Here is a 14,195-nt window from a genome sequence, read left to right as displayed (position 1 = left end):
CATATTAAAAGGTATTTATGGTATTAATTGGTTATTCTACATTACTATAAGAATGTGTAATTTTTATCAAACCTACCCTAGCAAATGGGTGCTGAGCTAAAGCTGAATTACTGAACAAACGAATGAATACCTAAATTTGTCTTTTTTCTTCCAGTAAATATCTTACAAGTATTATTTAAGGAAAACATTTTCTTTTACAGATTCACCTTTTTGGAGTTTTGCTGGCCATTTTAGGAAACTTGGTGATCAGCATTTCTCTAAATATTCAGGTAAGAAAAAAGCTTATTTTTCTAGCACTGTAGATTAATCCAGGGACACATTATGACTCTCATGGGTCTTGGAAACTTTTGTCTTTGTGGCTCTTTCCTCCATAAAAATTATAAAAATATATATATATTTTATGACCTCATTGGTGTAAAGAGAAATATAATGCAAGCTGGAGTGCATTCATTTTTCTTCTTCTTCTTCTGATTTTAAAAGAAATTAATTTTGGGGGGTGTGGAGTGGGCTCTGACAGTATTGTAGACCCTAGGTAAGGGGCCTATGGTGTCTAATGGATAAATAGCACTGGTTTGATTTGCAGTACTTTGATATCTCTCATAGCCTTCACCCCAGGTGGGATATGGATACTTTTTAGAAGCAGTTCATAAAAGTACAGATTATAGGGTTTTTTTCCCCTTTCTTTAAAATACTCTTAAATATGCCAGTATAGACTAATGGTCTTGAGGAAAGAATGTAGAATACAAAATAGGAACTATAACTGAACATGAATTGGAAACCTGAATAAATCGCTGATTTGCTAAATGCAAATTGAATGAAATATGAATTTTTAACCAAATCAGGAATTAAATAAACCATTTTAAATCATTTAATGAATCAGTTTGAATTAGAATCAAATTGCTGCAGTCTCTAAAATGATTTGAATCAAAATAAACCTGAACATCAAAATATCTCCCAGAATGTTATATGGTAATTCCCTCTTAACCTCAGGGGATAAATTGCAAGACTCCCAGTGGAAGTCTGAAACTACAGCTAATACTGAACCCTATTCAGTATATACTATGTTTTTCCTATACATACATACCTATGATCACATTTAATTTATAACTTAGGCACAGTAAAAGATTAACAACAATAACTAATAATAAAATAGAACAAGTAAGAAAGATAAGGGTTACCTGAACACAAGCACTGTGCTATTGCAACAGCTGATCTGATAACCGAGAGGGCCACTGAATGACTAAGGGACGGGGAGCATCTGTAGCCTGGATACATTGGACAAAGGGAGGATTCACATACCAGGTGGGACAGCAAGAGATTTCATCCTGCTACTCAGAAGAGAATGCAATTTAAAATGCATGAAATGTTTATTTCTGGAATTTTCCATCTAATATTTTCTGACCATGGGTAACTGAAACCACAGAAAATGAATCCGTGGATCGAGGGGTGACCACTATATTTGTTTATACAAATCTTTGCTAGAAAATGACCTCGTATAATTTTCAATAATTCCCCAAAAATGTATTTGTTCTTTTAAAAATACAAAAAAAAATTAGTGTTCTTATAAAAAGAATTAAAGGAATACAAAAGAAAAAAAGTGGCATTCCCTTCATAGCTCAGAATGTTTTCTTATTTATCTTCTGATTTACTTTCAGAAATATTCTCACCTTCAGCTGGCACAACAGGAGCACCCAAGGCCATACTTCAAGAGTGTGCTGTGGTGGGGTGGTGTCCTGCTGATGGCCGTGGGAGAGACGGGGAACTTCGCAGCCTATGGATTTGCTCCCATTACTCTGATCGCTCCGTTAGGCTGTGTGTCTGTTACAGGTAAGCCGTTGTGTGTTTTGACAAACAGAAACTTAAAGAGCAGAAAAATTGGAGAAAAGCACACAACTGAAACAACAAATGCACCAAAAAAAAAGTCTATTGCCTGGTTTCTTAGCACATTAACATGAAACAATTATTCTGCTAATTTCAGCGATCCATTGTCATGCTGTCACATTAACCATGAAGAAACTTGCATTTTGTGACTCTAACACTTACCTGTGAAAGCCTGATGCCTGAGTCTTAATAAATTAACAGTGACAGAAAATGTTATACTATGCTTGTAATCATTAATGAGTTACCTAAAAGCATTTGTAATGCAATGTTTTATTCATGTGTTAAACTGACAATACCTGTGGTTAGAGTCTTTGATGTCTGGTCTTGACTTCATAGTTTAGTATCTGTTTGACATTAAGAATTAAATATCGGTTATTCTACATTACTATAAGAATGTGTAATTTTACAGTAATGTCACAAATATCTACTTTGAAATTTTAGGTGATTTACTAAATACATTTAGAAAACAGAAAACGAGATGTTGTGAAAGACTTAAAAAAAAGAGCAAAAATCACTGCTAAAAAGGAGAACAAATTCTCTAAGCCTTGTTAAAATCAATAAAATCTTTTTGGTTTTACTCTTTATCTGCTGCTATGGAAACAGAATGTTTCTAAATTTGGGTGAATTTAGAAACTTCATTGAAATAGAAACAACTTGATAGTCATTATCTGTTAACAACTAGATCAAGCATATCACATGTTTACATATCCCAATTTAAATGTTCCTCCTAAACAACTATATGATATTCTTAAAGAAAATATCATTTAAACTGAAACAATGCAGATTCAAAGAGAATTTTGTTTTATTTTGTAAGTCATTTATCTCAATCATTTAAAATATTTTATTTAAAATACTTGAATGAGGTATAATAGAATATTTAGCAAAAAAACACTTACTTTGCTTTCTAGAAATAGCCTACTTAAAAGAGCCATCCTGTTACTACTCTGAAGAGGCACACAATTTATGTAATCATTTACTGTTTTTAACATTCTAATAGAATAAGCAAATCGGGTAAACCTCACTTTCTATTTAGTAAACCACATAACGTGTACATAGACATTTTAGACATTTTATGTTTTCAAAATCTGAGAAATAACAGATAAAAGATCTAGTTATATGGTGAACTTGGGATCCCTCCGGATTCTTGCTGTCTTGAAAATAGTTTTATTCTCCAATAATAACTGTGTATGTCCTGCTGATCTTTAGTTTTGTTCCTTACTTTATGCTGTTTCCATGAAATAGCCAGAGAAAAATGTGTCCGGGCATATTAGATAGATAACTGGGGAAGGCAGGTGGTGAGTGCACCATATGGAATTGAAATTCTCCATTTATCTCATGTCTCCTGGTCCTGGGAAGTCTTTTGCAGGAGTGGGGTATAAGAAAAAGGGTGCTACCCCAGGTAGTTCAAACAAGGGGAAATATTGTTGTAAAGATCAGAGATTTCACAGAGATGAGATATAACCAGACCTCATGGGGCCTGAAGTGAGAATGGGACAGTTTTCAGGACTTCAGGGTCAGCAGTCGTACCCTTCCTAGACCTTCAGTGAAGCTGCCTGTGAGTCTGCCCATCTTGGCAAGACTTGATCCAAGCTCTCATTAAAAACTGAAAGCTGAAGCTTTCCAACCTTCCACTCAGAGAGAGTGTCCTATTCTCCCAAGTCCCCTGCAAGCCGGTCCACCCACCTTCAAACTCTGAGCCCACTGCCTTGACAGATGGGCTTTTTCTTCATGCTATAGATTATTTTTCTTTGTGTGCCGTTAGCCCCAATTAATGTTTCAGCTTCAGAACATTTTTAGTTACCTCCCTCTCTGTCCATCTGAAATGATTCAAAGATGTGAACTTACAGCCTCAAACACAACTCATTTCCTACTTTACAATCTTTGCACACAGTAATGTATGTTCATAAATAGTATTCCCACAGCAGTCCTGAGCTGGATTTAAGTCATTGTAAAGCTTTGTGGGTGGGTGAGGGACTGCTGGTGATGGAGGATTTTCCCTAGAACAAACCCCTGCTACCCTGAGATTCTTTATAAAGATCCTAGAAACTCTAGAGAATTTGAAGGAAAAGGGAAAGTATAAACCAGATGTGTCTTATGTCTGTGTCTACAGATGAAGCAGAAAATCCACACTTTTCTATGTTAAAACTTTTTTTCGGTATCATTTCTTGGGAGCTTTAAGAAATCAAATCTCCCATTGAATTTTAATAAAAAATAAAACCTGTTGCAGTGTTGCATGGGAAATTGCAGATTCTTTCCTGATTTTTCTTCTGTCTTTTGTTGCTTTTCTAAGAGAAGGAGACAGAGAGAGAAACTATTAAAATCCAGAACACTTACAATAGTTTTAGCCCTTAAATCCAAGTGTGTTAAGTCCCTTAAGTCTTTTATCTTCCTCCCTCTCCTTAGACAGTCTGGTTCACACCAACACATTCTGCTCCATTTTTCCTTTCCAGAAGTAGGGAGAGACAGTGCGGGTAAACACGTGGACTAGTTTTACTACACTGATGATTGCTAATATGCCAGACCTGCTATTTTGTCTCACATAATCAAAATTCCTGCTCCTTTTGTATATTTTGAGTATAATATATATTTGTACACTTTGAGTATAATATATTCAATTAAATATTAAATATAAATTAAATATATAATATTTAATATATTTGTTTAATACTATAAATACAATTTTATTGGTTGTATTTCATATATTTAATATAATTGTATTAATTATACTTAATATAATTATATTGATTATATTTAATATATTGATTATATTTAATAAGTTATATTAAATTTTATGTTATATATTAATATATATTAAATATAGTTCTATATTAATAGATACTATACTAATTGAATATGTATTCAATTAAAGTATGCATGTCATATGATTGACATATATGTGTCTGACATATATGCTAGTCACATATAGGACTCATTTGTAAGAAGCACCACAGTTAGCAATATAGACATTTCAACTTGCCCTCTACCCATGTTTTCCTGCCTTGAAACATCTTTCTTCTGTGATTTTTTCCCCTCTCTCTGTGTGTCCTGCTGTTCCTCACTGACATGCTCAGCTTCAGGCAGCATTTGTCCAACATTAGTTTTACAGGTAGATTCATAGGTGTTCTAAGAAATAAAGAATTCCATAATCAAACAGCATTCTGCAATTTGAGGTTTTAAAGGTGACAGAGGTTTCATTAGTGTAGAGCTTCTTGGGGCCTTAAGACAGGCCCACGCACACTGTGAATCTTTGAGAGGCAGATGCAGTACGCCAGGTCTCCAAAACATACTGAGCACTTCTGAGATTCCCTTGATTGTATCTCAAGGCAGTTCTGCAGAAAACCCTTTAGGGAATTCTTAAGGCAAAGCTCACAGGCAGTCACATCGTGCTAGAGACTCAGCCTAAATAACCCATCTATGCCTCACCGTGAAGACGGCAAAATGGGGAATGATCTCAGTGCACAGGGATGCCCACGCCTGGGTCCAGCTTTTTGAGAGAGTCAGAACCTTCGTATCCTTGTGTCATCTTTTAATTTTACTTTGTTTTTCTCACTGGAAGTCTTTCTCAATGAATAATAGGTCCAAAATCTATTCTGACTAAAATGCAAGTTATACTAGCAGTGTGGTTAATTCTAGATGTGGATTTGTGTAATTCAGAAAGCTTAATTAATGGTTTTCCATTTCACCTAGAGGCTAGGTTCAATACTCGCCCTAATAAACCAGGGCAGCAGAAAGGTCAAGAGCTCTAGGACCACACTGCCAGGTTCAAATCTCAGTTCTGCCATTGGCAAGCTCTGTGACCTTGGGCAAATTATTAAAACCAGTTTATGCCTCAGATCCCTAGCCTATAAAATGGGAATGAAGCAGTTTCCATATTAGAGGTCGTTGTGGGGAAGAACTGAGTAAACTCAAACATCTAAGGACAGTGTTGGATAGATAGTATTTGACATAATGACAACACTGGCTATCGTCACTATGGTTTCTGATTATTATTGTGTAGAAAAATAAAATACCTTATACTTTATAATGGAGCATACTTCCATGCCTCCAAAGATGGCTGATGGTTAAATTCTCTAAAATGGAGAAATCCGTTCAAGAAAGGCTTTTTATTGTTATTATCCATGCAGTGGTTAAATTTTTGGAGAGCAGAAAAGTAGGATCCTCACTGCTCATTTTTCATCTAATTAAGTAGCAATTACCCTTCAACCCCTTCGCATATTCCCTACCAAAATACAGTGGAAAATAGAAGAATTTCCAAATAACATACCAAGACGAAATACATTTTAAAAACAAATATGGGAGTTTGTCAGAGGAAATGCTTAGAAAGCTAGATGTGTATACAGTTTTCCATCTTTGTGCTCTGGTTTCAAAGAGCTTGTGTTCTCTTGTTCATTAACTACATAGAGAGGCTGAATGGCAGATTCCTTTCAGATCAACTGTGATTTGAGGATATGTTTTCTGGGAAACTATTAATAGATACCCAGTACAAAGACATAGGTTAGGTATTCTGTGGAGTTTGTAATAAAATTTCAAACTACTGCTAATCCTTCATGTCTCAGGTAAACCCTTCCTCAGGAGGCCTTCCCTGGCTTTTAGACTAAGGTAATTAAACAGGCTTATTCTCTGCTCCCTTCACACCCTACACAGGCCTTCCTCTCATCTGTGTGGTGCCGTTTTGTGAATTAGAAAAAGAGAGCCCTTTCTCAAAATACTTTATTTCTGTCTGTCTGCAAATGATTGTAATACATTAATTTTGTTAGAGCAGGACACTCTGGCAACATCTGTCAGAGAATTGTGTTGAGAAATACACAAATCAACAAGGTGTGAGACGCGGATGGTGCCACCTCAGATGTGGAGACTTTCTGCATTCCAAAACTTACACAGCCTGTCCAACCACACACAGCGACCCTGCCTTATGCTTCCCCTTTGGCACCTCTCAGCATGCTCACAATGACCTGTTTCATGTCCTTCCTCACCATTTAACTGAGACCCAGGGGACTGGTGACTGACTATGTGTCTTGTTGCTTGACATTTGCCCTTCCTGGAAGAGCATGGCACAAGGAAATCACACAATGCAGCCTGCAGAATTGGTTTGAATTTGAATTTTGATAAAACAAGGATAGGATATTCCGTTCTAGGGTGTTGGAAGAGATAAATGCTTGCTTAAAAGATTTCAATTCCTAATGAAGCACGGTGGTTAAACAGTTCATTGCAAGAGACTCATGAATATTCATGCTTGTGAACATTCGTAGGGCTATACGCCTGTCCTTTGGGAACTGAGTTCAATTATTTGTGCATCTCCAAAGCGTGGGCTTACATTTAATGTTTTCCTTTTTCTGTTTATCCCCATGACTGTGATCTACGCTATGCCTAAACATTTAAAGATGATTAAAAACAATGAAGTTATCAACAGTCCAAAGAATTAAAGCCACATGGAATTACATAGCTTCATGGCAGACTTCTCTCAGTATAAAATTAACTTGTCTATGGAGCAGCAAGGAAATGGGATATGGAGGGAGATTGTTGCAGGGGCAAGGAGGGAGGGAGGGAGAAATAGAACGTGATGGAAGCACCGGTGACATTTTTCAGTTCTATGCCTCTGAGTATATTGATTAAAAGTAACCAGAAAAGAGTGCAAGAACGTATCAGCTTTTTCCAAGTTAAATTCAGGCAATACTTTAGACAAAGTAATAAAGGTAAGAAACTAATATTGAATGACTATCCACTATGCCAGGTATGAGATACATAAACTCATTACCTCCATCATTGCCCAGCTGAATGGAAATGAGTAATAAATAGATTGACTTTGGGATAAATTATATTAAATTAAGCACTTGAAATTTTGTATGGAAAGATAATAGCAGCTAGCAGCAAGATCTCTGTGGCCCTAGAATAAGTTCCTAAGAGAAGTAGTCGCTCTGTTACTAATTTGTATTAAGGTTGGAGAGCTAACTGCACTAAGAAAATGAGGAGAGCGTGAGTCTGATAAGTCTTTTCCATCTCTAATTTTCCCCAATATGCTGGGTTTTGCTCAAATCAAAATTCATAATGTGGAATACATGTTGTTTTGTGTGTTTCTGTGGTGCTGTTATGAAGCCCTAAACTGAAATGTATCTGTAATCCATTAGACGATGGTCATAGCAGAGCCAGGAAGCCCTGGTGAGGCCTTTTGGAATTCCAAAGAAATCATGTCAAGCAGAAACTTTGGTCTCCAAGATTTTTATTAGAAACAAATGAAAGGAAACATAAACAGACCAATGAGCAAGTGACCCATGGCGTTACCCAAACCTAGATGCTGCAAATTCTCTTTGTCCCTTAAAGCAATGTGCTTAGTGCCAACCTGGATGAGGTCACCGGAACTCTAAAACCTCACAGGATGCCTGTAATAGTGTCACTTCACACCGACATTGATTTTAATGTTCAAGATATGCAGAAAATATTGCTTTTCTTAGTGGCTTGCTGAGTCATCTGCTTTTGCGTGTTTGTCCAAAAACCAGCCTACATAAAATGTGTGAAACTCTGAAGTTTTAATTTTATGTCTGTTCATACACTCTCAGCAGAAAGCATTCCTGAAGCCTAGACACTTTATTTGAAACATCTTTTCCACTAATCCTTATTTTTTGAGCATGCCACAGAGTATTTCTAGAGCGGCTGCTAATGGTGAAGTAACACACAATTAAATTTGTAATACAGAATTAATCTAGTCAGTGGTAGTATTTTTACTTTTTTGGAGTCTTTTCAACTTTAATCATTAATGCATGCCAAGAAAAACATAGAAAAGAAAGGATTATTGTTCTTAATCCAGGTAAGTTCCCTCATTTGAAATTATGCAAATTGTCTCTGAATGATAGTTCCTTCTTCATTATCTTCAGTAAATGACAATAGCAATTTTTTAATCAACATGAATTACTTGACACTTCTCTTCCTGCCAACATGAATGGTAGAACTTTTCTCTCTGTAAGATGACATTTTTCAAACTGTCATATCCTCAGATATTCAAACTTTAATTCCATGGAATACATTGTAATTGACATACCTCTTTTCCTAAAATTCTATAACTAATGGGGAATGATAATTATGTAGCAGTGCCTCAATATGGTTAGAGTTGACTCAGCCTGTGAGCATGCTCAATGTGTCCACGTGTTTGAAGCCTGATTGTGACTGACATGAAAGTGTTTTTGTGGTTTGCTTTTTAGCAGTACAATAAAGTTGCCATTATAAGTGGTCAGAAACCACAAGCCAGATATTTACATGTGAGGTTCTGTTTGTATCATTATTATGTAAATATGTTATTTTCATGTCATGGGTTGTTTTTTTTTTTTATAAAAGAGAGTTTTCCTTACTGTTTTATCTTCTACTTTCCTATATTATAAATACACATCATGGTTTCTCCTCATATCACAGAGGTGACACAATAAAATGAATGTCCAGGAAATGAAAATGGATGGAATTTTTATTTGTAGGCTAGATCAGAGTTCACAAACTTGCCTGTAGACCAGAGTTGGCCCACGTTTTGACTGGCTCAAACAATGCTTTTAAAGAATACTAATTAATTTCCTATGGGTAAAAATTAGACAACAACACACACAAAAAAGCTGAATTTTTGGCTAAAGAATCAGATTTGGTAGTGCTGGATTTGCATTTGGCTAAGGCTGATTCAGGAGTGCCACCTTTCACTGATCTTGAATAGTTCACCATGGCCTCACAGCCCCTCACCACTATGGCCAGCACCCCCCATCACTACAGCCCACCCTCTCATCACCAGAGCCCACCCCCTCATCATTACAGACTACATCCCACCACCACGCCTATGCCCCTCATCACCAGAGCCCACCCCTTCAACATTACAGAGTACACCCCATCACCACGCCCACCCCTGTCATCACCAGAGCCCACCCCCTCATCATCACAGACTACATCCCATCACCATGCCCACACCCCTCATCACCAGAGCCCACCCCCTCATCATTACAGACTACATCCCATCACCACGCCCATGCCCCTCATCACCAGAGCCTACCCCCTCATCATTACAGACTACATCCCATCACCACGCCCACGCCCCTCATCACCAGAGCCCACCCCCTTATCATTACAGACTACATCCCATCACCACACCCACCCCCCTCATTCACCAGAGCCCATCCCCCTTATTACTATGGCCCACCCCCCTTATTATTATTATTTTTTTTTTTTTGTCTTCAGAGGATTACCTTAAAAGCCCTTATAGGCATTTGAGTTTCTAACCTGTCAACCAAATGTTCTTTTTCTCCCCAGCTGAATCAGATAAGAATATCATATCCATAATCACATTTGAGTAAGGTAAAATTAATTGATTGTCTTAGCTTTGGGTTAGATTTGTCTTTAAAAAGTGATAATAAAGGGTAAAAAAACAGAGAAACAAAAGTGAACAAAATCATTTAAAAATAGCCATACCCTAAACATTTAAACAGTTATTGAACAGTCTTCTGTACCATTAAGCTTTTAATAAAAAATTATTATTTTAGGGGAAGACAGTTTAAATAAAAAGCACACATATGTCCTAATGTTACATATTTAAAAACGGAATGCCCATTTACCTATTATTCTACAGACACAGGGTTTTAAACCGACATGTAAAAAGCTGCCCTTAAGCTAAATTGCTAACAGAGAAGTTTGGTGTTTAACTTCTCATTTACTAATCCTCATTAGTAGCTATTACAGAAGAACCTCAAACCAAGTATTTACAACTTTTCTGAATACTCATGCATCAGGTTAATTTATGGTTGGCTTTTTCTCTCTCATGACCTGCTATGGGTCTTAGAGCATCAAATAACTCTTCCATAATAACAGCTGGTCTTGGACTGAGTCTCATAAACTGAAGGATATCAGAGAGTATGTGAATGAAGGACAAACCGAGAGTTGATTCCTAAGTAAATCAAGAAGCACGAGGAGACACAACACCAAGACACATACCTCGCTCTGGGACTGGCACCCTCCCCGACATCATTGGAAGGCACCGGAAACTTGCTTGGCCTTTTACCTGAATCCAAATGCCCATGTGTAGGTTTCCTTATGTGAACCTTGATCAAAATGAATCTCCATTTTGATTGCCAACCTAAATGAATTTCCATTTTGATTGCCAACTTAAGTGACACTTAATAGCCACAAGGAGAACAGATGACTCACCAATAGGAATCAGTCCACTGCAATTGCTGCTGAGAAGCTTCCTGACCTTAAAGCATTAGAGCTTCAAGGGCAACTGGATATATTAAATACATTAGACTGCTCCATGGAGGTACCATTTTGCACCAGAGGAAAGACTAGAAGAAGGTTGTATGTCCTTTCCCCTTATGGATAGTATTCCTGCTGTCTTCCCCCGCCCCACCCCCCATGACTTCTACAGAACCACCCTTTGGATTTTGGCATATTATCTTTTCAAAATGTTTTATTTTTTAATGTAATTTTAAAAATTGTTTTAATTGACAAATAATTTTATATGTTTGTGGGGTACAGTGTAGTGTTTTGATAGACGTATACGCTGTAAAAATATTACATCGGGGTAATTAACATATTTATCATCTCATCTACTTCTCATTTTGTGTGGTTAAGAATATTTAGGCAAAAGACCGGGCGCTGTGGCTCACTCCTGTAATCCTAGCACTTTGGGAGGCCAAGGCGGGAGGATCATGAGGTTACGAGCTCAAAACCAGCCTGGCCAACATACTGAAACCTCATCTCTACGAAAAATACAAAAATTAGCCGGGCATGGTGGTGGACTCCTGTAGTCCCAACTACGTGGGAAGCTGAGGCAGGAGAATCACTTGAATTGAGGAGGCGGAAGTTGCAGTGAGCCGAGATCACCAATGCACTCCAGCCTGGGCAAGAGAGCCAGGCTCCGTTTAAAAAATAAATAAATAAATAAAAAGTAGGGTGAGTGCAGTGGCTTTTGCCTGTAATCTCAGCACTTTGGGAGGCCAAAGTAGGAGGATCAATTGAGCCCAGACGTTTGAGACCAGCCTGGGCAACACAGTGAGACTCTGTGTCTACAAAAAATTTAAAAACTAGCCAGGCTAGTTTTTAGTACACGGTATTGCCTATAGTCCCAGCTCCTTGGGAGGCTAAGGTGGGAGAATCTTGTGAGCTCAGGAGGTTGAGGCTGCAGTGAGCCATGATTGCGCTACTGCACTCCAGCCTGGGTAACAGAAGGAGACCCTGTCTCAAAAAAAAGAAAAAGAACTTTTAAAATCTACTATTTTAGGAATTTTGAAATATGTATTACTGTTAACTTGGCCACCATGCTGTGCAATAGATCACTAAAACTTATTCCTCCTGTCTAAATGAAATTTGATATATTGGTATATTATCAATGGTACATTACCTTTCGCCTTTTATACCATGGTATACCAATGGTGTATTACCTTTCACCTTTTTTTTTTTTAAATGCATTATGGCCATTGTGGTCTAGTGCTTGACTCTGGAGTCACTGTGTGACATTGTGTAATAAACTTAAACTCTCCAAGCCTCAGCTTTTTTACCTATAAAATGAGCATAACAATGCCAACTATCTCACTGAGATGTTGGGAGGATAGAAAGAGTTAATTATTCCATGTCAAACCCTTAATAAGTAGAATATTCAGCCGCCGTTATTATGTATAAATTTTCCTGTCATAATCATTGTATCAATATAATTTTCTACCTCTTTTAACATAATAGCATAAAATTTTCAATATCACTATGTAATTTTCCATAATAAATTCTATTAGCTGCATAATATTCTACTGATTATTGCTGAACATTTAGATTATTCCAGTTTTCCACTATGAAAAATAATTTTGCAACTGACACCTTTAGGCTTTAGACTCTCAGTTTTTTGGAATGCTTCCTTAGAACAGATTCACAGATGCAGAATTACTAGGTCAAAGAATTTGAACTGTTTGATGCTGTTGATAGATATTATAAAAATCACTCATCAGAAAGTTTGCATCAATTTACAATGACACTAGCAATGTGAGGGTGTACTGACTTTACTTCTTCCTTGTCAATACTCAGTCTTAAAATTGCGTGTGGAAAAGAGCACCTGACTCTAAATTATCTTTATTACTGATGATTTGGACTTTCCTGTATGTGTTTGTCTGCTCTCATTTGTGAATTCCTTGTGTTCCTGCCCATTCATGTATCCACCGGGGTTGTGTTTCTTTGCCTACTGGTGGGTATACCTGTTCACACATATCATCACTAAGTAAAGGAAAGATGCTGTGTCAAATCTTGGTGCTTTCAGTTATACCTGCACACATAGACCATGGTCATCTTGGAAAACAGAGGACCTGTCTCTTTTCCCTCAAATACTGAAAGCCACCTGGGAAAACACAAAGAGCACAGCTTGATCCATGCACTCTTATTTCTAGTAACTGACTGTTTATAAAATGTTCAAGCAAGGAGAATAATTAGAAAGGATGAAGCACAAATGCTTCCTTTCACTGGTTGAGGAAATAAAACCGAGGCTAGCGTGTTAACATGTGCTGTATTCCATAGCTGGTTCTGGACAGAGCAACACTCAAACCCAGGTGTTCTACACCCCAGCCCAGCACCCAGCCACCTAGGCAGTGTTGTGGAACTTCAGTTCTTCAATAGGACCTTCTTCTTTTCACCTGGAGTGATACTCTTGAGTAACAAAACAGTAGGGAAGTCTTTTTGGCTAATTCCTGTCCGTATCCCACTTCCCAGCATCCTCGTGAATCAGCCTCAGCCTTTCCAACTGAGCATTTCCTTAAGGATAATGAAATAAGAATGAGTTGAAGACAGCTCAGCTCAGATTAGACCCCCTTTTGCAAATTTTGCATATCGGCCCCAAGATAAGATGATTCTTGGGTAACTGCAATGGCCATCAATTGTTGATAAGCTTATGGGGAAAGGGTGTCACATTTTATAAACATTTCCCACCTGCCAAGAATAACAGTTCACTGACTATGGGCAGTGAGTTTTGACTGGGAAAATAGCCTGTCTGAAGCAGGGACATTTTATTAACCTGCTAGGGCTATTATGTGCTTAGGAGAGCTCGCATCTTCCTCCTGGTTTTTCTTACATCAGTTTTCCCCCCTGAAAAGGTACTTTTTAATAAAGCACCGAGATCAGTGAGCACTCTCTGTAAATCAGTGTCTTCTGAAGGCCAGAGGGAAAAGCATTCATGAGTCTCTGCCCAAACATGTCTCAAACCAAAAATGCACACACAATTGATTGCTTAAGTAAATATCCAGTCATAACTGTAGTTTCACCATAGCGCTATGGTGAAACTACAGTTATGACTGGATATTTACTTAAGCAATCAATTGTGTGTG

The 14,195-nt window shown here is 37.5% G+C and overlaps 1 protein-coding gene across 1 annotated transcript in view; it reads left to right on the top strand.

The window, feature by feature from the left end:
* LOC111520890 (NIPA-like protein 2) overlaps positions 1–14,195 on the top strand; it is a 101,282-nt gene that overhangs the window by 34,041 nt on the left and 53,046 nt on the right. Inside the window, exons 2-3 of the mRNA XM_023183985.1 lie at positions 201–269; positions 1,656–1,827. Of these exons, the coding sequence (XP_023039753.1) occupies positions 201–269; positions 1,656–1,827 (241 nt within the window). The remainder of the gene's footprint in view (positions 1–200; positions 270–1,655; positions 1,828–14,195) is intronic.

This window comes from Piliocolobus tephrosceles, chromosome 7, assembly GCF_002776525.5.
Source record: "Piliocolobus tephrosceles isolate RC106 chromosome 7, ASM277652v3, whole genome shotgun sequence".
In the NCBI taxonomy this organism is placed as follows: Eukaryota; Metazoa; Chordata; class Mammalia; order Primates; family Cercopithecidae; genus Piliocolobus; species Piliocolobus tephrosceles.
The sequence above is the reverse complement of the archived record's forward strand: the minus strand, read 5'-3'. Positions and strand labels throughout refer to the sequence as shown.